The sequence below is a fragment of the Artemia franciscana genome, chromosome 5, assembly GCF_032884065.1.
Source record: "Artemia franciscana chromosome 5, ASM3288406v1, whole genome shotgun sequence".
NCBI lineage: Eukaryota > Metazoa > Arthropoda > Branchiopoda > Anostraca > Artemiidae > Artemia > Artemia franciscana.
The window spans coordinates 26,342,541-26,368,897 of record NC_088867.1 but is presented as its reverse complement, the minus strand read 5'-3'; the positions used below and the strand labels follow the sequence as shown (position 1 = coordinate 26,368,897).

Sequence of the window (26,357 nt, the reverse complement as noted above, 5' to 3'; positions counted from 1 at the left end):
CTTAGCGTAAAGTTTGAATTTTGCCCCAATTCTTTAAGAACGACTCCTGAAACACTATGTTCGTTTAATTAGAATAATAAGAAGATTACTTAAAAATACTTAAAAACTTCAGCGTAAAGAGAGAGAGGTGTTGAGGAGGAGCAACCCCCTGATATACCTAACAATTTCTGTTCATTTTAACTTTGTTCCTCACTTTCAGTTGGAAACTTATTTTTTTATTTGTTAAATATGTTAGATGACGCTTTTGAAAATAGATTTTTAAAATGTTAGGGACGTGTGAAGATACTTTATTTGAGCTTTTCCATGGTGCAATTGTATCCACTATTTTAAAAGATGCTACTGCAGAGGAAGAAATAGTAATTAAACTATATTATTATCTTCATGTGCCTAAATCCTACTCATTTATTTCTAAATGATAATGTAAGGGTGTTCAAATTGTCAAAATGAGCTAGGGTGCTAGGCTACCATATTCCCTAGCCTAGCTAATAGGCCTGTTTTTACCATCCTGGATTGATATTAATAAAATTGAAGGAGGGTAAATTAAGAGGGGATTTCATTACTTACACAGGGGTAAAGCAAACACACCACTCAATGCTTTTTAATAGTCTACTCTTTCAAAGTTTGATATCCATGTCACTCTCAAATCTGATTTAAAGTCCAGGTATTTGAAAGTACCCACCTCCCCTTCTTCTCCCTCTAGAGAGCCCTAACATTTGCTTACATGACAGGTCTATACCTATTGAAATTTTGACAAATCAACATTTTACCTTAATTTTCAGTTACCAGCTGCTTTTTCTCTGCCTTTAGTTCTGAAAATGCAATTTCTGTTATTTGAGTAGAATTCTGAGCCATATCAATGTTTTTTTTCCCAAAATTTAGGAAATGTATGTGTATATTTTTAAAACCTTATAAATTAGGATTTAGCAAAGTTATGAATCTGAAATCATTTTGTTGTACTTTGTTCAAGCAGAAGATCTATTTTGCAAAGTTTCACTTTTATAACACTTATTTTCAAATGTCATCAAAGGCCAGGACCCTTTAGAGGGAGAGGGAGTGGAGGTAGGTACTTCAAAATACTTTCCCAGGACATACTTTAGCCTTTAGACCTATCCTTGAAAGTTTCATTTTCCTAACCTAACCCTTTTCCAAGATAGCCACAAGTCACTAAACTAGAATTTTATGGAATTACATCCTGAATTCAAATTTAACATTTATTTGTATTGGAAATGAGCTTTTCCCCCACCCCTATATATGTATATACAAATTCAGGGTATATATTTGCACATTAGGGGGGTGAGGGTGAAGTTCAAATTTACCTCTTGTAGTGTTCTACCAGATTATTAGTTTATTAAACCCAGGCATCTAAAACAATAGGCATAATTTGCAACTGCAAGAATAATAACAGCAAAAGTATGATAAGTGACTGCAAGCATATACATGCACTAGTAGCATAAGCACAACAATTATGCAAGATACTACACCCTCCTTCTTCTATGAAAGAAGATTAATAGTGCTTATACCCAGTAGAGGATGAACTGCTGGTACTGTTATTAACACCCACAAAAGAAGGTGCTAGGCTTGCATCTCCTGGGCCTCTACAACACAGGTAAGAACACTAATGGGCTATACACATGGTACTGGTAGCATACATATCTGGGAGACAGCACTTGGTTCACCCCTCAACAGGTGATATATACACTATATGAACAATTCTTCTATTTAAGGTTTAATTGGAAACCTAAGCACCTATAAAAAAATAAAGCAATAAGCAATAAATAAGCACTATGCAATAACCACAGGCAGCAAGCAGGTGGGTAATTAGCTGAGCCCCAACATTGCATCTCCCTTCTTCACACGTTGAGCTCGTAGTCATGGAACTTCTGAGGGGCCTTGCGATCGCGCACAGATCTGCGAGGAGATTCAGCAGGGCATTCTGTTCCAAGTGTCTGGGGCACATGGCAGACAATCAGCAGGAGTTCAGATTCAGTAGCTGGTGGGCTGCTAGCTTTGGAGAGCTTTTTACCAACACCAGGGTTTGCAGATCTCGAAGCTGGTGAGCTTTGTACCTTCCCCTGAGGCGGGAGAGTTGTAGGTGACATCGATTTCATTTTCTCGCGACTATTGGGTAGATCCATCCTTTGGTGGTTTCCTGAAACAGGCTCAGAGCATGGGATAGTATCTTTCGCATTTCTATGGTATATGTCCCCAGCTCCTGTTTCAACGTGGTATGATCTGGGGGTATCAGCTGCTGACTGGACTCTTCCTGGTTCCCATTCTTTTCCTGGGACCACCTTGATCCAGACAGGTTGCCGAGGTTGTAGGCTGCACGTATCTTCTGTTCCACAATCGAAATACTTTTTTTGCAGGTTTTGATGGTAGTATCTAGCTTCCTTAAACTGTACTGATGGGACAAGTTTTGGTTTTTACAGCTTGGGGTGAGCTGGCAGCATGGACCTCAACTGTCTGCTCATAAGTAGTTGAGCAGGGGATGCCAGGTTATCAACTGGTGTATTCTGATATTCAAGGAATGCAAGGTATGGCTCAGTTCCTCTCTGGTAGGATTTTTCAATAATCCATTTTGCTGTTTGTACAGTTTTTTCTGCTAAACCATTAGATTGCGGATTGTGGGGGCTGGAAGTAATGTGTTTGATTCCCCACTCTTTTGCAAATGTACTGAACTTGGCTGAAGAAAACTGTGGGCCATTGTCAGTCATTAACATTCTGGGAATGCTGAAACGTGCGAAATTTGGCTTCATCTTTTGGATGACTGCTTTGGAGGTCATGCTGGTGAGTTTGTCCACTTCAAAATAGCGGCTATAGTAATTGACTATGATCAGATGTTCCTCCCCCCTGAACGAGAAAATGTCAGCTCTGATATGTTCCCAGGGGTATTCAGGTAGCTCCGTGTTGATCAGAGGGTGCTTCTGAGGTTGCATTGGTAAGCAGCCACAAGTGATACATTGGCTGATCATTTCTTTGATGTTTCTGTTGATACCAGGCCAGTAGACGATTGATCTGGCCCATTGTTTTTTTTTCTCCATTCCCATGTGTGAGTGGTGTAGTTGTTGCAGGATCTCTCTGCGCATTGTCGCCGGGATGACGATTTTATCTCCTTTTAGAACAATACCATTGGCTATCAATAGCTCATGACAGGTGTTCCAGTATTTCTGAATTTTCTGAGAACAGCTGGATCTGGTTTCTGGCCATCCAGTGATGATGGTGCTGGTTAGAGAGGATAGTTTGGGGTCGGATTTGGTTGATGATTTAATGCACAACAGTCAACTGTCACTCATCAGTACAGTCTTGAATAGGGTGTGAACAAAGACTTCTGTCTCTCATTCGAATTCTGCGTCCGTCTCAGGGAGTGGGAGGCGTGAAAGAGCATCGGCCACAGGGACGCTTGTTCCGGGCACGTGTTTAACTGACAAGTTGTACGGCTGGATCTGTAGCATTAGACGTTGCAGTCGTGGAGGTGCAACTGAAATGCCTCGAGATAGGATGGATTCAAGTGGTTTGTGATTGGAGAGAACCTTGACTGGCTGTCCATACACACATTGGTGGAAATGCTTGCATGCGAAGGCAATGGCCAGTGCTTCTTTTTCAATCTGTGAGTATTTTTGCTCGGCTGATGAAAGCGATCTTGATGCAAAGGCACAGATTCCACCGTCGCACGTTAATGTAGCTCCAAGGACATGCTGAGACGTGTCAACTTTCAGTACGACATCCTCAGAAGTTGGGTTGAAGTATTTTAGGTTTTCGCAAATGCTGTTCTTGACATTGGCGAACGCTTTGTTGTGCTCTGAGGTCCACTGGAAACTGCCGTCAGTTCTGTGCTCTTCTAAAAGAGTTCTGAGTGGGTGGTTCAATGTTGACAGATTCGGGATATATTTGCCAAGGTAGTTGACCATACCCAGCAGCGATTGTAACTCTTCAGGTCCCTTAGGCTTGGGCATTTGGCGAATGGTAAGAATTTTATTTGGGTCTGGTTTGATACCTTCCGAGGTCAATATGTGCCCAAAGTATGGAATTTCTGTCTTGCCGAAGATGCATTTTTCTCTGTTGAAACAAACACCTTTTTCAAGCGCGACTTGTAAAGTTTTCTCCAGGTTGCTGTCGTGCTCCTCGTCTGTTGCTCCATGGACAACAATGTCATCGATAAGGAGGCCCAGACCTGCCGTCTCGATAAGCTCAGCAAATATTTCTTCCATCTTTCTTTGGAAGTCATCCTGGGCGCAATTCAGACCAAAGGGATATCGCCGGAAGCGAAACCTTCCAAATGCTGTGTTAAAGGCAGTTAGATTAGCTGACTCGTCGTCGAGTTCCATGCTCCAATAGCCATGGCGTGCATCAAGCTTAGAGAATTTCTTGGAATTGGCGTATTTTATGGCAACATCGTCGAATGTTGGTATTGGGTGGTGTGGTCTCTTGATGCATTTGTTCAGGTTTCTAGGGTCCAGGCACAAACGGAGACTTCCGTCGGGCTTCTCAACAGTGACTATTGAATTAACCCATTCCGTCGGTTTTGATATTTTCTCGATAACGCCAAGGGTTTCGAGACGGCTAAGCTCTGCTTTGAATCGATCCTGCATAGATATAGGGATCCTTTTTGGTGGCTGTACTGTAGGCTGGCAATTCTCCTTCAAGTAAATGTGGCATTTACCTTCTAGTTTTCCAATCCCTTGGAAGACGTCCTCTTACTCAGAAAGGATTCTGTCGACAGTTTGATCTGGCTTCTTGGTAACTTCATTCAGGAATTTGATCAGGCCTAGTGATACGCTTGAGTTCTTGCACAAGAGAGGTTGTTTAGCAGTACTGACGATGTAGAACTTGTGGACCTCTGGATCTTGGTTGTCTTTTCTTTGGAGTTTCAGGTTAAAGGTTCCTAGTACTTTGAGTTTGCCATCACAATAGGAAGTAAGTATATCAGAGGTGTTAAGCATAGATGGCTGTGGGTTTAGCATGCTATAGATTTGTGACGGTAGCACGTTGACTTCAGCGCCAGTGTCGATTTTGAAGTTCACACGAGTGTTTTGTTCAACTAGTCTGATGGTAGCAATCGTGCTGCTCTCAGCAGCACTGTCTATGGAGTCTATGAAAAATTCTGAGGTTGCCGCACAGTCTTCAACAACCATCAGGCGACCATGCTGGATATTATGGACTGATTTGCTCCTACATGCACGGGCGAAGTGGTTTAATCTACCACATTTCGAACATTTTTTTCCTTTTGCAGGGCATCTGTGTTCATTACTGTATGGGCCACCACAGAAATAGCAATCTTTGTTTGCTCTGCTATCAGTTATTCTCCTACCAACTGCATCAACTTCCTGTTTGAGAGTCTGCTTTGCTTCATTATGCATGGTTTGTAGTTGTGCTTGGGTTTCCTGGAATGTTCTGCATATCAGGACAGCTCTGTCCAAAGTTAGGCTCCCACCTTCAGCAAGAAGTCTTTCTCTGAGCCTATCATTCTTCAGCCCGAAAATGAGTTGATCTCTCACCATCTCATCTTGCTGGCTGTAGCTGCAATTCTGTGCAACGAGCTTGAGATCAGTAATGTATTGTTCAATGGTTTCAAACTCTTTCTGGTTCTGCTTGTGGAACTTGAAGCGTTCAAAGATGGGATTGGAAGAGGGCTCAACATGGTTTTTGAACAGTCTTAGGTACTCAGTTATCTAACCCCAGTCTAATGGGCTGGTAGAAAAGGCTGTTCACACATGTAAGAACATCTTCACCAAGGCAACTGAAGGTGGAGATGACTCATACCTGGGTCTCCTAGAATACAGGAATACACCCATAGACAGCTATGCTGATACTATGCAGCTACTGATGAGCTAACAATTATGCTCTGCCTTACCCTGCATAGAAAAACACCTGCAGAAACAGGTGATTCAAACCAACAAATACTTGCTGAAGAGGAAAGAGGCACAATCAAGACAAAAACTGCATTATGATAAACATGCCAAGTCTCAGGCCACACTCTACTTGGGTGACACTGTGGCTTACCAGAAACAAACAGATAGTCAGTGGAGCACTGCCACCATCATAACACCAGCACCTTACCCTAGATTGTTCTGTATTGCATCAAAGCTGGAACCTTCCTACAGAGGAACTGGAAGCACATATCAAACACCTTACTATCACCCCTTGTAAAAAGCAGACAGTAGAGTGGGCAGGATACTGCCACTCTGTCAGTGAGCAATCCAGCATCTAACTTACCTCATACAGAGGAGACACTGCCTACTGCATCATCCAACATCAACTCACCCAACAGAACAACCCTGCCCCATACCACCAATAGCCTAAACTCAATCAAAGGTAAGACAGCAGCAGCATCAGTGACCCACACCAGATACAGAAGGCAAATTAAGCCACCAATCAAACTAAACTTGTGACCTTACCCAACTCTCAAAAGAAGAGAAGTGGAAGCATATATATAGTGCAATGTTGGGGCTCAGCTAATTACCCGCCCGCTTGCTGCCTGTGGTTATTGCATAGTGCTTATTTATTGCTTATTGCTTTATTGCTTTTGCTTATTGCTTTATTTTTTTTTTATAGGTGCTTGGGTTTCCAATTAAACCTTAAATAGAAGAATTGTTCATGGTGTCAGAACAATGGACCCATCTACACCCTCTCCATTCATCGACTGGAACCAGCCTAACTTGAAAGATGCCTGGACAAGATTCTCCAAGCATGTGGAGTTATGTTCAGTGGCCCCTTAAATGGAAAATCTAATGCAGTGAAGTGCTCCTACCTCCTCATATGGGTAGGAGAGAAGGGCAGAGACATTTTTAGTACCTTTGTTGTTCCGGACGGCAGTGAAAACAATCCAACTGAGTACCTAAGACTGTTCAAAAACCATGTTGAGCCCTCTTCCAATCCCATCTTTGAACGCTTCAAGTTCCACAAGCAGAACCAGAAAGAGTTTGAAACCATTGAACAATACATTACTGATCTCAAGCTCGTTGCACAGAATTGCAGCTACAGCCAGCAAGATGAGATGGTGAGAGATCAACTCATTTTTGGGCTGAAGAATGATAGGCTCAGAGAAAGACTTCTTGCTGAAGGTGAGAGCCTAACTTTGGACAGAGCTGTCCTGATATGCAGAACATTCCAGGAAACCCAAGCACAACTGCAAACCATGCATAATGAAGCAAAGCAGACTCTCAAACAGGAAGTTGATGCAGTTGGTAGGAGAATTGTCTGACATAATGGTATGAGGAATACCATGCCAGGCAAAATGTGTTTTAAGTTTGCTGATGACTTCTGACATGGTGGGCAGTTTGTAATTAGTGCTTCAATGTCACTGTTCATCTTTGTCCAGTAAATGAGCATGATGGTGCATTGTTTTGTCTTTTCCACACAAAGGTGGGAGAAATGGAGCTGCTTGAGGATGTTGGGTCACATCTTTGGGAGAATAATAATTATGTTGCCTTTGAATATGATGCCATTTGTGTATGATCATTTGTGCTGAATGTTCCAGTATGCAAGAAGATTTGTAGCACTTTGCTTTCTAGTGCTGGGCCACCCACCTTGACACTAACAGGAAGAACACATGTAATCTGGTGGATATATGCTTCAATTTCTCTATGGAGCGTCTCATCAACATCAAGGAGGTGCAGCCTTGATTACTTGTCTGCAACTGCAATTTCTATCCCTGGTATGTAGACAAACTCCAGATCATAGGGTTGAGTCTGGAACATCATTTGCTGAGCTCTGGCAGAGGCTTTTGAAGTGGATTTCAGAGGATAGTCTCAATTGGATGGTGGTCTGTTGTTACTTTTACATGCCTGCTGTGTATGAAGTGATGGAAGTGCTTGCAACTAAATACTATTGCACATAGCTCCTTCTCCAGTTGTGAGTATTCCTGTTCAGCTTTGCTGAGAGAGTGTGATGCATATTTAATGACATTACCATCTGACAAAACATGTGCTCCATGCTCCTAGACTGTGTGGCAATCCATCCACAGTAAGATCAATTGACTTGCATGAGTGGTCAAAGTATGCTAAGTTTAAGACTGTTGAATCATTAATATTTTTTCATATTCATTGTGTTCCTTGTGAATTTTGTGGATATGCTGAGGTTGTGTAGGATTTCGTTCTGTGTTGATAGGCATGGAGTGTATTTTGCAAGGTAGTTTAGTTTTCCCAACAAGGTTGCAAGTTCTTCTTGGTTTGATGGTGTATGCATGTTGTTGATGGCTTCAAGTTGTCCTTCAATCTTTTTGGTTACTTTACAAAAGGCACTAGAGCTTTTAACTTCCGTCCTAATGAGCCCTCTCCTGATATTTTAGCACTTCTGGGTTCATATGATCACCTCTGGGAAAAACAAACAAATAAACACTCATCTGTGATTTTTCTTTGGGTAAAAAATATAAAATTCTGTATTTTTTCAGATAGGAGTTTGAAACCTCTACAGTAGGCTTCTCTGATATACTGAATCTGATGGTGTGATTTTCATTAAGATTTCGGTTACTAATGAGCCTGGTCCTATGCTTACAGTTTGTTACTGTGAACTGTTTGGTTAATTTTCATGTCTTGATTTCACTTAACTTGGTCAGTCAAATTAAGATTTTGAGTGATGCAGGATTTAAAAAAAATAACATCACAGGCAAATACAAATTACTGTAAAAGTTTGTAGTGGTTGACCAAAACTAATGGAAACATACTAATAAAATAAAAGTGATAGCCTACAACTAAATTCTTTTTTTTTATGCCTTTCCACATATTGTTGTCACTTTTTTGCCAATGCAGCCCGGTACCCTTGATAGTTGTGTTTATAAAATGTATAAATAACTAAAAAGAAAGAACAAACTAAAATACTAACTTCATTATAGGCAACATGACTCTGTTAATCAGATTATCAAGTTTCCCTTCATTATTTTCTACATTTTAAAATTATATTTTTACCTGGCATTTCTATTGTAATAACTCAAGCAAACAGGCATTTTAAGCATTCCACTGAGCAAAAAAAGACACAATAAACTAATTTGGAAAAAAATATAAGATGGATCACCAGATAAAACACCAGAGAAATGTATTGTTTAAAGCTATATTTGGGACTACATTTTCAAAAAAGCAAGTATGATATTTGGACTAAAGAAAGTAATGGTTCTACTTTTATTAGCCTGTATCTTTTAGCTGTGGTTAACATTTACAAATTCACCTAAATAACATAGAAAATTGTGTGAGATGTCACACATTTTCTGCATGGTTGCTTCTGGTTTAGGGGGGTGATAAACGGCATTCTGACAAAATTGCCTAAGTTGAAAGCTCAGCTAAGGTAATTCAAAAGATGTTTGTTGCTTATTTTTAAAACTGACAAAAAAGAGTTCACCCAACAAATAGTTCCTATATATTTTTTCTAAGTGAAACACTGCAGAAATATTTCAATGCTCTTCACAGTATCTCAAGACCAGACTTACAAGTTATTTGGAGGGATTGCCCACATTCTGCCATTTGTTGTAAATCTCAGTGTGTCAGTTTTATCCTGATGTTATAACACATTTCTAAAGCGATATATATTTTTATATTCCTGATACATATATTTGTATCAGGTATAGCTGGTTATGCAAATTATTGGTTTGATTAGATATTTTTACTGAAAGTAATGGTTACTAAGTGACCAATACACTAGTTCTTATGGATTGTATTTTGCATCCCAACTGCAGTTCTTACATGAATTGTTTTTTACATTGATAAAACAATTATTTGTTGGTTTTTTTCTAACTAAAAACGCTGCCAATAAAATAAGAATTATTGTTTAGAAAGGGAACCTTGGTGAACAATTACAATTTTCTTTGGCTACACAAGAATCAAATATCAACAGGGATAGATATATAATTGATGTTGGTTGAGGGGGGCCAGTGAACCTCGAGCTCATCCATCAGTATTTTTGTCCCTTAGCCCTATAATTAGTTCACCTTTTGACCATCTTGGGGTAGGAATGTGTCTCATCCCCCTCATCCATCTGCTGTGCAATAGCAAAAAAAAAAAAACAATTCAATTCCCTGCTCATTGCTCTCCTCAAATATAATAACCATTGCTGTTGTAGTTGCATCCCAGCCTCTCCGTGAGTGCCTGTATTTAGCCCTAGGCTGTGCCACCTAAGTTTTAATGCAGGTAACAGTCTTGTGTGTGCTCTCTTCTGGACTACACACTATTATAATAATAAAGAGTAGCACCACTTGATTCCCCATTTAAAGCAATTTCCTAATATAATAGATTATATTGTTACAATCCTACCCAAACAGTTGTCACAGTACCTGTTATTACAGTGTTGACTTTGTGTTGCTACTCTACACAAGACTGTTACCATAATAAAAACCAACAAAATCAGTAAATTTTTGTATATTATCTGGGGCTACATTAAGGCAGTAGGGGAGGGGGGTATGGATTTAGCTGTGACAGTGCTGATTAATATATTTGAAAACAGCATTGAATGGGGAAATGGTATTCTGTATTGCAGGAGGGTATTACCTTTTTTGTAGCTTCTAAAATTGGTAACCAAAAAAGTTTTTTCTAAATATTTTGGGTCAGTTTCAAAACTCAATTATCATTAAGTATTTTTTTCTTACCTTCAGCCTTTTCTTGCTTGTCACAAAATAATTTTGTCTCTAATTTGTTTACAATACATAAAAGTGGCTAATAATGTAATGTAATTCATTCTGCATTTATAGTTCTTCATAATCAAAAAAGAAGTTTTTCAAAGAAAAGTAAAGTCATATTAGGTGCGTAGAAAAAAAAAATCCTCTCATAATTCAAATTTAAAATGATAAGAAGTTGCTATCCAAGAATAAATAAAACCCAAAACAAACAGGAACGTAAAGATAACAGATACTAACATAGATGAACAAGTAAATCCTAAAGCAAGTTGAAAATTGAATGAATCCTCAAATCCAGCTTAAATGAGCAGAAATTACTACAAACAGGAGTTTGGCTACTGTCCCTCACCTGTAAAACTTCTAAAGGATGTTGCATTGTTTGTGTTTTATTGAAAACTGCATATGTTTTGAACAGCATGGTTTAATTTTTCAAAACATGAAAGAAAATATCGTTTTTGTACTAATAAATATGACTAGAAAAAAAACTAATGAAAATAAGCTGAATGTTAATATATAATAATAATAATTTCCAGAAATCTGAGCAATTCAAGATTTTATTTAACAGTGTGGGTCTCTGCCATCCAGATCCAGAACTGGCCAATATTTTAAATAGATTACTAATATTCATAGATCTAGCCAGAAATAAAGAAATATCTATATTTGAAGCTATGTGACTCCTAAACTGATAAGGATGTCTGTTTCAAAGTTCCAAGACCTGCTGTATAGGCCAAATTGAGTCCCAAAATAATAGTGGATCTTGGATTGTAGTGAAGAAGAGGCTTCCCAGCTAAGAAATACGAAAAGCTGTCGCCTAAAAACTCTCTCGTTTGTGGTATTGACTCGCCTCTCATTGCAAAAATACTCCCCCTTCCTCTAAACGTCAGACCTGTGTAGACTTATGGATATTGACCTACAATTTCTATCTATGTTCTATCGTTATTCAGGTCTTAATACTTTCTTTTTGTCATGAAACAAGAAAATCAGCAATGATCCATCATTTTCTTTTTAGGACGAGAGAATCTCCAAACTGGAATACATTGGATTCTCATCTGGTCTCCGTCTTGCAGAAAGGTATATCCTATCCCCTAAATATTATTCATCTGGGGATTCTTTTGTCGTTAAGATATGAATTTGTAAAGAATATGAATATATATTGAAATATGAATGAAATATGAATGTCGTAAAGATATGAAAGTTAAGAATGAATTCGTTCCAAGCTCCTCAACTGACAAATAGTATAGTAGAGGAAAAATAAAGAAATTAAAAGGCCTAAAACAAAAACATTGGTGACTGAAAAAAATCACTAATAAAATATCTTATACACAATACTTATTATTGCATAATATGAACGAAAACGTTAATATTTGGACTTAAATCAACGTTGTCGGACATCTGCCCCCATTCCCTACTTATAGAAATGCCTTATTACCTTCTCAACTTTAAACCTGTACTCATCAAAATTAAGTGGGACAGTTAGTGTGGTGGTTTGATAGGTTATGCAGACGAAATTGGGCCTATACAAATGAAAGGACTGACAACAAACATCCCTCACACCAAGATGTGTCCAAAGAGGCCTTGCCCAAAGGAAAGTCTGAAAATTTGCCCTAAAACTTTTTTTCTTGGGTGTTGGCCAAACCTTCTTGAGGATTGGACCTTTGAGCAACTACAGATAAAAATGATACCACTGTAGCATTTTAGATTTCTCTTTTCATAGGATATTACACTTATCTGGATAATTCATGCAACAATTACCACTACTACCCCTAATGCTATAAATAATTTGTAGCATTTTACCAAGAAAATTTATAGCACCTATTACCAAAGAGAAAAGATAAAATTAATTACAAGAGTCTTAGATCAATTATCATAGTTTTGCAACATTTCGCATTGGCTAAGTTTTACAATCCTTGTATTGTAAATCAGATGCTATGAAGTAGAAATCTTTCATTGAAAATATTTCATAATGGATCTTAATGACAAAACAAGATAAGAGATAAATGCAAGATAATTTCTTAACAAATTAAGAAAACAAGAAAAACATATTTTTTGGCAAAAATAAGAACCACAGATAACATAAAAGGGGAAAAGATGACTCGTTCTACTTGCATGTGACTTTTTTTTAACAGTAGTAATTCGTTTTGCCTACGTTATGATTTTGAGATCTAATTTATGTTACAAAAGGTCCCTGGGAAAAGGGTTCCCTTTGTATGTGTACCATTTTCAAGGAGCCTGGGATCCATGGAAAAAGTATTGAGTTTCCAAGAAAAAATACGAATAATTATTATTTTTAATTTTTGTTATTTTTTTTTAATCTAGACAAGATACAGTTGAATTTGATTATTAATTATATAAAGTAGTGGGCAGAAAAATAGTCAGAAATATACCAATAATACAACGTAGCTGCGTAAACAAAATAAAATAAAATACGGACAGACAAATGGCAAGCAAACGACAAGAAGAAAAACAAAAATAAAGAACTACACTGAGCATGATTAGTGTTGAGACTGGTACGAACAGATGCTCAAGCACGATTAATATCACCTTCAGTCGCTATCATTTGGGGGTTGGTATGATCAATTTTGATAAATATATTGCCGTCCACTGTCCAAGGATTTCTTAAGTCCGGCTTACTCTTAACACAGGAAGGAAGATTGAGTCTATTTTTAGTCAGGGATTCATTCGCTGAAATTCGCGTACCCGTCAAATTCTTTCTTTTTTTCAAAATGGTTGATCGAGGCTTCAGGCTGGAGAAAGTAACGACGATTGGACGGACGGTAATGTTAGTTTTCTGACCAATTTTGCATATTGAGATAATTTCAACAGCTACTAGTGGGATTCCTGGGAATTTCGAGCTACAAAAATCAAGAAATTTGTTTTCTCTATTTTCCAGAATCGAAACGTCCTCGTCAAGTCGAAACACCATAATCTGATTGTTTAGAGAACTCTGTTCAGTAGCGTCGATCTGACAAATTAACTTGTCCTCTAGGTTCCATAGTAGTCTGAACTTCTTTACTCGTCGAGATTACGTAAAGCACTAGCTGCTCAAGACTTTTAATCTGACTCTTCATTTCAGCTAACTTTGTCTTAACCATTTTTTTCTAAATCCAGAGACAGGCTGTTATAGATATCATTCTTAATGCCTTCAATAACAACGTCACTTAGACTGCCCGGGTGAGACTGCAAAGAGATAGCTTCCGAAACGTCGTCGATAATTCTCAGTTCCATGCCTTTTTCAATACGTGCGGACCAAAGATCAGGGTTTTTTTTACTGCAAACATCAAAAACAAGAAGAACAATAGGGAATCCTTTTCGCAAGACAGTGGAAATCTAATTTGAATAAAAATTTTGGCCCTTTGTCCTAGGGCCGTCTTCAGCAAAACATAAATATATAGAAGAAGTAAAACTTACAACAACATATGACCAGTAGAACTAAAATCATTTTTTTTTTAAACAGTCCCAGCATCCTTACTTCAGCGGAGTTAAACCAGAACTAATAAATAAAGGGAGATGAAACGAGGCAATTCATTGAAATGAAAGAAGAATAATTAAAAACACGTTTTTAGTGCTAATGTTGCTTTTTTGGCAGCTGACCTCAAAGGTCTATTTGTAAATGGTTCTGTATTAATATCTGTTGTTTTTTTAAAATATTTTGTAAGATCTTTTTATTTAAATTCGTGTATTGAGCATTTAGTGAATATTCCCCCAAGTCCCTATTTAAGAAAGGATAATAGTTTGAGAAGCAATTGAAATCAGACTTAAGATTAATAATAATATTTCCTTTAATTGGGACCATGTCCAATTCTAATATTAACCTGTTAACACTACCTTCAAAAGAAAGATTTTCTGGGTACATTCCTTGATTCAAGCTTCTTTCTAGTATGTAACATTAAATATTTCCTTAAAACAAGCCAATTGCATGACAAATCCTTTGATATAAGTCTGCAATTTTTCTCTTTTTAACGTCATACTGTCATATGGTCCCTCTCAAATTATATACAACTAAAAGGACCATTTGTCAATAAATCATTTCGATTGCCTATGTCAATAATCTAAGATCAATCTGTTAGTAATCCCTTCAGTTTTCAAAATAAATGAAATTTTTTATGGGTATATTCGTTGATTCAAGCTTTTTTCTAGCATTTAACACCAAACATTTCCTTTAAACAGGTGAATTTTTATCTGTCTCTCTTTGTCTTTTTGTCTGTGTGTCTTTTTACCTTTATGGCTTTGTGTGTGAGTGCGTTCCTGTGCGTAAAAGTTCAAAAAATTTTAAGTTCAAGAAAATTCTAAATTCCAAAAAATAAAATCTAAGTCCCCCCTCCAAAAATTTTCCCGAAAGTTCCAAGAAAAGTTTTTTTTTAGAGGGGAGCATTGGTCTCACTTTCGATTCCTACACCAGACATGCATTTCATTAAATTAATGGAAAACTACTTAGAAGATAAAAAATGGGTCGTTGGAAAAGAAAACATGTAGCCATCTGTAACTTTAGTTAACAATGAAACAATCTATGACTTCAGTTAGATGGATGGCAGTACTGGGGGAATCCCCATTCTGTGTGGTCTTTAAAAAAAGTACCGGTACCGGAGATCGAAAAGGTAGGGCTCTCGTAGTACCAATTGACCCCTTGCTATTAGTATTCCCTTTACCCATACATTCTGAAACGAATCCCTTGACCTGAAGCACAAACTTATGTAATTTCCTTATATGTTTAGTAGCTTCGGGTACATGTAACGAACATTTAGGTCCTATATACCTAATAGAAAGTTAGAGAGCATCGTCGGAGCAAAAGGTGTTTGGACATTCTGAGCTTGCCTTGTTGAATAAATATGGATCTGGTTTCTTACCTGAAACATAATATTAAATCGCAATCCTAAACTACTATTCATAATCCAATATATTAGCTTCACTTCAATTTAAAAATAAACAAAACCCTGGTACCACTTTAAATTTCTCATATATTTCTCTGACTCAAACATAGCTGCGGAAACGACTTAGAATCCGTATAGCTGAATGCTGCAGCACACGAAGAGGATGAAGGTGGAGAGAAAGCGTATTTGACGGAACAGCGCAGCAATAAATAAGCATACGAGTAATCGCAACTGAAAATATTTCACAGCTTCCGCAGCATTCCAAATCTTAGCACTAATTACCACAATATGCTGTCTAAAAGACAACGTCTTCTCTACATAAACTCCTAAGTACGTAACCTCAGCATTTCTGGTAACAATAACCTCACCTAAAGTTAAACATTAAATTCATGGATAATAATTCTCAGAACGACCATAAACAACAAACTATGACTTGCCAAGATTTATACTAGTCTGTTGGCTTCAAGCCAAATTTAATTTTGACTTAGCCCTTCTCTGAGTGTCAACATTGACTGATTCTCAGTCTTTGCAGCAACTATAAGTTGCGAGCCATCTGTACACACAGCTAGAATTTTCCCGACTGAAATTTCACTTACAATCTGTCCATCCACATGGCAGTTCAACATCTAGACCATCAATGGCGTTACGCGGATTATTAACATATTACCAATATAACATATACCATTAAACTAGCCTATTTGCTTTAAACTAGCCAATTTTTATTTGTCTCTATTTGTCTTTTTGTTTGTCTCTCTGTTTGTCTTTTTGCCTGCATGGCTGTGTGTCTGTTTGTGTGTGAATGGGTTCTTTTGTGTCAAAAAGTTTTAAGCAAAAAAAAAAAAAAATTCAGAGTTTAAAAAAAAAGAAAAATTATAAATTTTAAAGTCCCAATTTATTTTTGATAATAACTTTTGGTGAGTACTTTGAAACTTACTAAATTTTCCATATTTGGAATCAGCATATATGGAAATTCTTTTGACTTTTATATTTTTTTCAAACTTTTTTATTTATGGCAATGTTAAAGTAATGCTGAATCTATTTGAAGAAATGAAGGATTTTAAATTGCATAGGTTAATATTGTTTTGCGTTTAAAGATCTGTAAGCGTTAAATCTGCTGGTATTAAAATTTTTATGCCATGTCTTTCAGTGTAGTTTTTCCCCATTATCTTTGGCGATACGTTTTTTTGTTGTTGCGAAAACCGTGTGGGTGGCTATCTTTTGATTCGATAAATAAATATCTAAAAAAGACGGGGGCTTTTTTGAACCTTAAAGGCACAGGGCAACAGTTACCCTTTTGTCCTCTCTCTCTCTCTCTTTCTGTCTCTGCCTTCAGAGCATGATAGTCTTTAATTAGCCACTTGAGTTATATCAAGGAAAACAAGTTAGGTATGAAGAAATAAAATAGTTAGTCTTTGAAAATGTCCGGTACGTAAATTTCAAATCCGGACGAAACTTGCGAAAAAAAAGAAGGAAGATGATAGTGCTTAACGAGATTTTCGCCCAAAACCGGTGGTGAAACTGATATTCTAGGCAAACCAGAGAGCAAAATCAAGTGTATTTTCGAACTGGGACAGAAAGTACCCTAGTATAAACGCTTGTTTTCTCTAAAAAATAGCTTAGAAATCATTAATGTTTTAATTTAGATACCATAAAGCACAAAGAAAATCCTTCGAGAGAGATTTCCCCGTACCTTTAAATCTCAATACTGCCCGTGCATACTACTTCTTTGACATTTTTTTGTTCTCGTCGGTATTACATGGAGTGTTCACGTTTGCCAATAGGCTATTTGTTTTGCCTAACATTTATTACCTTTTTGAAACAGAGACTGAAGTTGTGCTTCTTAAATCCACTTCATAAAGATGTAGCCTCATTTCAGGTGTAGCCTCATAAGCCTTATTTCTGCCACTTTGAGCTTATTAGTATCCATTCAAGCACTTTTAGTAGCTGTTTCTACTTTTTTGCTTATCATTATTCAAAATTTGCTGATATTGGTGTGACAGTTTATTGGCTAATTGGTGTGAAAAACTAATTAAGTACTAAAAGTTAGGGTACGTTTAAGATTTTAGGCATTTTTTTTTACCTGTGCTATTTCTTGTGTCACTGCTTGACTCGGAACACCTCGATTTCTAGGTTCTAATGTCGGGTAAACATGATTGAAGTCTACTGTCGCCAGCGTTGCTCCCATCAGTCTACCCAATATCTTCAACATCATTTTCTATAATCATGGTAGCAAATTAATTTCAGTTAACATTTCCAGCACTTTCCAGGCGTTGCAACGGTTAAAGGCCGCTAGATAACGTAAATATATAATAGAATAAAATACAGTCGATTTTTCTAGGGTTCCAATTGAAAAAAAGAAGGGGTTTGCAGATAGATTAGTTTTTAAAATCCGGCAAAAATGGTTTTAAAAAAGATTTTGTTGAAAAGGCTGTCATAGCTTTTTTTCTTTGTTTCATTTTTCTTCCTGAAAGCAGAACGGAGGACAGCTTACTGGGGTTTCCTGCCAAAATATTTGCTGGTTCACAAGTTTCTTTTCTGTTTTTTCTACTCATCTTGAATCATTGTGCCTAGACAATGTCACCCCATCCTACAGATAAGGAAATTACCCAGAGATCGGGCCGACTTAAGAACTTTAATTTTTACTAAACATGGAATCCTTTTGTTTAAAAGCAAGTTTTCCTCCTGGCAACTTTAAAAGCACGAAACTCTTATCTTTCCTTTACATATCATTGAATTGACATAGAAAATTAATAAGCGACGTTCTTTTACAGGTTTACTCGCGACTTGCCCCGCTTCAAGGATGAGCTTGATATTATCAAGTTCTTATGCAAGGACTTTTGGACGGCTGTTTTCAAAAAGCAAGTTGACAATCTTAGAACGAACCACCAGGGAGTCTATGTATTACAAGACAGTAAATTTAGAATGCTTGAAAAAGTGTCAAATGGCCGACAGTATCTTGATAAATCTTCCAGGGTAAGTAATAACTATGAAGTTTACATGCCTAACTATGCCATAGGGCCAACTCTGGAGTAGATTTTTTCCTCCTCCGTTTGTATGAGTCGTATTTGTATGTCACTCTACCATGTCCACAGGGCAGATCTAAAGCTTTGACACTTCTAGGCCCAAGTGTTTTTGCCGCTCCTTATTCATACCAGACGAGGGGGGGGTAGTTTTCCTTAAGAAAAAATCTTTATAATGACATTTTTTTTCTCGCAATATAACATCACTTATGATACTAATTTGAGAATCAAATACGTTGGGTGTATTAAGAAGGGTTTCAAATCTAAGCATCTATCTACACTGTTAGGGTCAAGAGAGTTGGGACAAAAACTCAATAGCTCACTCGCATGCTTTTTTGATTTCTGAAGTGTGATTTGCACAGCGATGGAGTGCATCTGGTACTTTGAAGATAAATCACACCAGTCCAATTTTTGTTAAAAAATCGCTAAATGATAATTTATTTGCGCCTCTTGGCATTGTGCACCCCTAGGCCCGGGCCTGGTGGGGCTGTTGGTAAACCATAGCCTGATTGTCCAGTCCAATAATATTAAAATTATTAATTTGAGACAGTTCGGAACTTTCAAAACTTACTTAATATCCTTTTAAATTATCAGATTGTTCGAAAAAATTCGTAGGGGTTCAAATGTGAAGTTACAAGCGATAGTTCATCCATCATTTTTAAAAGTAGCATAAGTGCTATGACTCTCCTCAACTCTGATAAAAATGAGACCCCAGTTACTGGTCAGCGAGGGATATTTCAAATACCGTCCGACTGTGGAAATTATTACATCGGCAGAACGCATCACATCTTGGAGAAACGTCTACGGCAACACATGAAGAGCATTAAAAAGCCTCAAATTCGGATAATAGTTTGATATCTGTTATACTAGCTTGAAGTTGCCACATCTTCGAAAATTCTAGCCATTCAGTTCTTTCACTGACCTACGAATTATCAAATCGTCCGTGAAGCGTCCGTTGAGATAAACGATACTCCAACAATAACACGTACTTACCTGGGTAAGCACATACTTAACCTTATGCACACGAGTTTAGAACAAATGAATTAATGTAACAATCTAAAATCAATGATTATCTACAGCTTTTGATTCAGTAAGATCAACTCTGGGAAGAAAAGAAAAGAGGAGACAAAACAGTTACACTACCCATGTTAAAAATACGATTTTCCTCGATGTTAAAGATGATAAACTATAAATCTTCAGTTAGAGCTCCTAACCACGAGAAGTGATTGGCTACTTTAGAATTTGCATTACTCGGCCCTTTGGCTCTCTTTGAGCAAGAATTGATGTTTGAGGTAATAAATGGGCAGAAAACGGCACTTTGGTCCAGCATGATCTCTTTTGTTATAAGTGAGGGCTCTCACTTCATTCACGAGTTCTCTCCCAATGCTCTATGAACATTGGTTTAATATGACCCCACCCCTGGGAAGAAAGAGCCAAAGGAGACACATAGTGCGACCATGCAAAATACGACTTTCCTTACTGTTAAAGATAGGGGACTTAGGAATGTCAACTTCACTGCTGTGCTTCTTGCTTCGATTTGACGCTATTGTCGAGAGGTTCTGGCTCTTGTTTGGAATTCACAAAAATTTGTTTCAATAATTAAAAATTGATATTCTGCAAAAACAGAACAATAGTTACTATTCCTAAATCAGCGTTCATTGGAAAATTTTTCTCATTAGATTGTCTCTTAGAAAATGCTGCTTATGATTTGGCTTACTATGAACCATGGTTCGCTCTTTACTAGGTTGCAGCTACTTCTGCAATCATAATGGTAGCCAATAAGTAAACTTTAATGGACTAAGAATGAGTAAATAATTGCAAAATTTAAAAACAATTGCTTAACCCTGGCTTTACCTACAAACACTAAGTGGATGTGATTCTATCTCGGTGGCAAGTTTCCTGCCACTGGTTTACTAAAGTCCAAGCAAATTTTGAAAAAGTTCGGTAGCCAAGGCCGAATTTTACGAGTACAGATTGTAAAAATTATCCCAGTGTTGCATGAATGACCACCAGGAACGTTAACTCAACCCTGAATTCTGCATTTTCAGATGTGTGTTGTGCAACCACGAGGCAATTGCCCTAACGAGGAAAGACTGGGTATAAAAGCTAGTAGCCGTTCGTGCTTTGTGAGGTGGTTAGGATGTCCACTCTGTCACAAGCTCCTTCCTCAGTCCTTGCTTCCGAGAAGGAAACCTGGCCTACACGGCCTTATAGTGGCTTGAGGATGGATTTTTCACGGCGCTGCAGGATGACCTTGAGGAGTCATTCGCCTTGAGGGAATGATGGCCTTTTGGAATTCTTCATAAACATTATAACACAATCTCCTTTTTTCTCACCGCCACCCTTAAAAAATAATAATAAAATATGACAAGTTGCCAAAGAGAAAACATTACTAAGGAATAATATACTCACCAGAACACAGAGATTATAGTTTAATTCTAAAAATAGCTACATTTCCTCTGTCAATAACTCAGTTGATAAATTATTATAACACCCAACCGAACGTAGAAAGAAAAACGATCTTCGAGTTATTGATTACTTTGGACTCTTAGAAAAGGAACTAGAACTTTCGATCCAATCGAATTAGCTCTTGATACGACCAACCTTATATAACCTTATATAAAAACCTTATATGTTAACAATGGGCTACTTGCATAAGTTACAGCCCTTGCTCCAGGGGATGGAGGATTTATCAACTCCTGAGTTATAGTTATTTGATTTTCGGACATATATAGGCCATCACCTTTTTTTCGAAGTTTAGATTAGAAGAGAAGACAGAACCCTTTTGGGTGTGCTGACAGCCAAAACTCATCTGAAACCTAAATTTATTTGTCCCTCGTCCAGCACTAGAATTTACAGAAGGCAGTAAAAGACATTCACACACTCTGCTGTAATTACAAGAACAAGCTATAGGACGACACGAAGAACGAGAAAATGGGTCCTTGCCTCGCTTTAAAATACAGCTGACCGTGCCACATAGAATGCTATCTGGGACTACAGAGCAACAATGTGACATTTGAAAAAGCAATTGTAAATGGAAGACCAACTGACTACAATTAACATGTAAATAATTCTTACTAATACCATCCATGTCGATTGACTTGGATTTCAAATGGAGAATGGTATTATGCACAGCCTCAAAAGAAATAGGTATAACTTGGTATTAAAAAAAAAACCCTGTGGGATAATATTTGGTAATAGCTTTTTAAAATGACAATGAGTATTTTCAGGCGCATAAAAATGTAAACAGACTGCAACACTTTCGCTGCTGTAATTAACTAGTTTTAAGCAATGCTATTCGAGTTTTTTTGAATCAGAAAGAAGCGGTGTGCTTCTACTAAAATGGCCCATAAGTTGAAATGGTAGTCAAATGACGATAAGATGAAAAACCTATGATAAGTGTTTGAAGTTATTTAGACTATTTGAAATGCCTAAAAACGTTTGTTAGTTTAAATCAAAGCCCTTGTGTTTGAGCAGTCTGAAAGAATTAGGATAAAAAATCAAACTTGAGTGTAAAGAGCGGGGGTTTAAGAAGGGGGCAGCCCCCCGCATATACAAAATATTTTCCGTTCATTTTGAACTTTTTGTCACTGTTTACTTTCGTTTGATTTTTACATTTGATTTATGTTCGTTTTTAATAGCGTATCTGGGATTACATTGGAGGGTTGGCACTTCCTTAAACCTGAGTCTCGTTATGAAAATTTAACTCCTGCACAGCAATGCTCTGAGAAAAAAGGGTGAGCAACTGCTTTCCGAAATAAATTATAGTTATCTAAAATTAACTATCATCTCCATGCAATATATCATCTCGGCATACAAGAACTGTTTCTGAGATTTCAAGCACGCCCCCCTTCCACCTACAAAAAGATCCACCGGCTCTCCTCTTGAATGGCTGATGCGCAACTACACATAATATTTTCAAGCCTCAAAGGAATAAAAATAGTAAACGAGGCTTTAAAATAAATGTGTCTATCAACTGTTTACTATATACTGATTACGTGGCTCTTTAGGAATGAATGGGCCACTGCGTGGTAGTGCTGCCTCTGAACCTGGGAAGCTCAGTATGTAGTTTTTTGATTATTTGAAACCTACTGGTTGTCTCAGAATGTTCAATCAGTAGTAACTTGACCGTATCTGGGGCAAAATTGTAGTTATTTTTCGCCACTTTGTTGCGGTACAGTCTTTTTGGCTACTTAAAAAGGACACTAGAACTTTTATTTTCAGCTTAAATAGGCTTTCTTCACCTTCAAATCTTCTTGGACTATTGGTTCAAAATTTCACTATTGGTAAAAACAAACAAACACGTATCCGTGATATTCTTTCTCGAAAAAAAGGTGCTAAATTCCACCTTTTCGTGGATATGAACTTGGAACCGCTCCACCAGGGTTCTCTGATACGCACAATTTGATGCTTCAGTTTTCTTCATGATCACTTGCTTTTTCGGTTCTTTTCTCCCTTTTCGAAAATAAGGCTAGTTTTTTCGGGCCCATAGCTTTTGATGGGTAAATTTTAACTTCCTTTTGCCAATCCTTTTGGTGTATGTATTGTTATCAAAACCTTCTTTCTTGACTTTGGGTTGCTATTAGCTCCTGTCGCTCCTTACTTACAGTTTGTTACCACAAGCTATTTAACAAATCTCTTTTAGGAGCGCATCCGTCCAATCACTGTAGGTCACAAGAATCTTAAATGAATTTTGACACACAAACATCCCTGAACTACGGATACAATTGTACCTATCTGTTTTTTAGATGATGATGCTGTCGTAGTTTAAAAGTATTACGAGAGTATCTGCATACATTATTGATTTTTTTTGTATAGCTTTCTGTTATAAAATATTTTAATTAATTTTTAGCTTCTTGTCTACACTTGTGGTCTAATAAGAGGCTGGCTAGCTGCATTAAATGTTCCTTGTGTAGTGACTGCTGAGGTTATCTCAATGCCTGCCTGCAAGTTCCACATTCACTTGCAACGATCCTCGTGAAACTTTTCGTGAAGAAGAAGCATTTGCATTATTATGATATCATTGAGTACATTTTGATTACCATTTACAGATGTAAATGAATTTTTACTAATAAATTACCCAAATCTTAGTTAGAGCATATATGGATTTATAGGAGTTATAAAGGCATCTAGTCTCATTGACAGTTCGGTTTGACGGTGTGTTTGTTTAAAATAGGTAATTAGAATCCATTTTTACGTTCATAGTTGCCACTATAATAATAGATTTCTTAGTTATCAAATAATGAAACTCATCCGAGAAGGAGGACTTCTTTATAAATATCTTAATTTGTTTGCTGTTGTTTTGTTTCGTGCCACTTTTTATTATATTTTTCTTCCTTTATAATTTTCATCCAAACTGCGTTTGCAATATAAGATGAAGAAAAAAAAATATTAATTGTTTCTGTAGAGCGGCTGAAACTTTTAGTGCGTACTTTCTTTAGAAGAAGCTTCGATTTTGCTTGAAATATTGTAATTTTGAAATTTTTTTTTAAAACTTTAAGGAACAGATATGGGCTTAGGACTGGATAATAATAAATAAAGGATACGGCATTAGACTTTACAGTCCGTACCGGCGGTGCTGATCTCCGTTTCTTGGCCCTTCAGCCAGGAAGTGCAATGGGGGGTTGGGGGCCAGCCATCATGTGCTTTCGCACACCCTTCCTGTTTACCTTCTCCAGATTTCTCCAGGTACCCATTTAGAGCTTGGTCGACTCTGGCTAAGCTTACAGAGTCACGCCACTGACCCCGAAGTCTTATCCAGTAGGACTGGATAAGACTTTGGAGATATAAGCGTTAAACATGCACTTACGACAATCTTCTTGAAACTTTTCATGGGAGAAGAAGTGGTTTTATTATTATGGCATCATTGAGTACGTTTCTTTTTTTAAGCTTGTTTTCTTTAATTTTTCTTTGTATCTTAATTATTCTTTAGGAGAAGCTTCGATTTTTCTTGAAAGATTATAATTTTGAAAAGTTTTATTAAAACTTTAAGTAAGTGTACCGTGTGATGATGCTTTAGTTGCACAACTATTCCTCTTTTTAACAATTATTATTTTGTCAACTTGTTTGTAATTCTTAAATAAGATCTTCTAGAAAGATGAAAAGTATAGCCAGAAGCGTCAAATGACACTTATGCTTCTTTCCCTCCTCAATTTTACTAGTTCGGAAAAAAAAAATCCAAGAAAGAAATTTTCTAAGAAAAATAAAGAGTCGTATTAGAACCTAACGTGAACAGAAAATAAAATGATTAAACACATAAAACGCGTAGAAAACAGATTCTGCTATAGATGGATAAATGAGTCCTAATACGAACAGGAACTAAAATGAATAATCAAGTATTTACGGTACACTTGAAACATATGACAAGATAAGTTTGATTTCCAAAATGGCCATCACAGCCCCAGGTGGACGGAATTAGCACTCCAAAGTCAAACTTTAACACAAAGACAGCAATATATAGCTATGACAAAATTAAGTATGAAAAAAAAAGATAAATGTAGAAGTCAACATGTCAAAAAGATTAAAAGCAATTTAAATTAGTAGAGTCTATATTGGAATTCGACCGGTTAATCATTGCATAAAGAAGGAGTAAACGAAGGGAGTGGTGTAAATAACAAGAAGATAAAAATTGTTAGAAGAGAGAAAATTTTCACTCTACAATTAGGAAGTTTGAAATTAGTAAAATAAAACTTATGCAATCGTTGGTAAAAAGCAAGTGAGGGGGGGGGGTAAGGAAAGAAGGGAGGAATTTCATTTACTTAACATATCAATGATGGAGAGGAGGAAAGTTTTTCCATATCTTTCAGTGAAAATTTTTGTTTGGATAAAAATGATATTTTCAAACAGTTCGTGGTAACGAACTGTAGTAAGGAGCGACCCGGCTCAATAGTAAACGAAACTCTAAAAAACGGAACTTCGATGCTAAAAGATATATCAAAAGAATCGTATTTTTATGCTGATTTTAAATATATAAGTTTCATCAAATTTAATCTTTGTCATCGAAAGTTACGAGCCTGAGAAAATTTGCCTTATTTCGGAAAATAGGGGGAAACCCCCCTAAAAGCTATAGGATCTTAACGAAAATAACACCATCGCATTCAGCGTATAAGAGAACCCTATAGAAAAAATTTCAAGGTCCAATCTACAAAAATGTGGAATTTCGTATGTTTTGCCAGAAGACAGATCACGGGTGCGTGTTTATTTGTTTGTTTGTTTTTTTTTTCCCAGGGGTCATCGTACGACCAAGTGGTTCTAGAGTGTTGCAAGAGGGCTCATTCTAACGGAAATGAAAAGTTCTAGTGCCCTTTTTAAGTGACCAAAAAATTGGAGGGCACCTAGGCCCCCTCCCACGCTAATTTTTTCCCCAAAGTCAACGGATCAAAATTTTGGGATAGCCATTTTGTTCTACATAGTCGAAAACCATAATAACTATGCCTTTGGGGATGACTTACTCCCCCACAGTCCGTGGGGGAGGGGCTGCAAGTTACAAACTTTGACCAATGTTTACATACAGTAATGGTTATTGGGAAGTGTACCGACGTTTCCAGGGGAATTTTTTGGTTTGGGTGTGGGGTTGAGAGGAGGGGGCTATGTGGGAGGATCTTTCCTTGGAAGAATATTTCATGGGGAAGAGAAATTGAATAAAAAGGACGCAGGATTTTCTAGCATTACTATTAAAAAAAAGAAAATATAATCACGAAAAAGTTTTTTTCAATTGAAAGTAAGGAGTAGCATTAAAACTTAAAACGAACAGAGATTATTACGCATGAGGGGTTCTAAAAATACTTTAGCATAAAGAGCGAGGTATTTAGGAGGAGATAAATATTACTGTGAAGAGCGAAGTATTAACGAGGGGACAAACCCCCTCATACA

At 37.1% G+C, this 26,357-nt stretch overlaps 1 protein-coding gene across 2 annotated transcripts; it reads left to right on the top strand.

Moving 5' to 3' along the window:
* Window positions 1–219: 219 nt before the first annotated feature.
* Window positions 220–23,575, top strand: LOC136027174 (trafficking protein particle complex subunit 6b-like). 2 transcript variants are annotated; one of them, XM_065704180.1, is made up of 4 exons: window positions 220–356; window positions 11,607–11,668; window positions 18,237–18,438; window positions 23,131–23,279. In XM_065704180.1, exons 1-4 carry the CDS (start codon window positions 264–266, stop codon window positions 23,173–23,175), a joined length of 402 nt encoding a protein of 133 aa, XP_065560252.1. In that variant the 5' UTR covers window positions 220–263; the 3' UTR covers window positions 23,176–23,279. The 2 variants fall into 2 exon arrangements, with proteins under 2 accessions (XP_065560252.1, XP_065560251.1); XM_065704179.1 differs by lacking the exon at window positions 23,131–23,279 and adding an exon at window positions 23,338–23,575 and having other exon boundaries at window positions 221–356.
* Window positions 23,576–26,357: the final 2,782 nt, after the last annotated feature.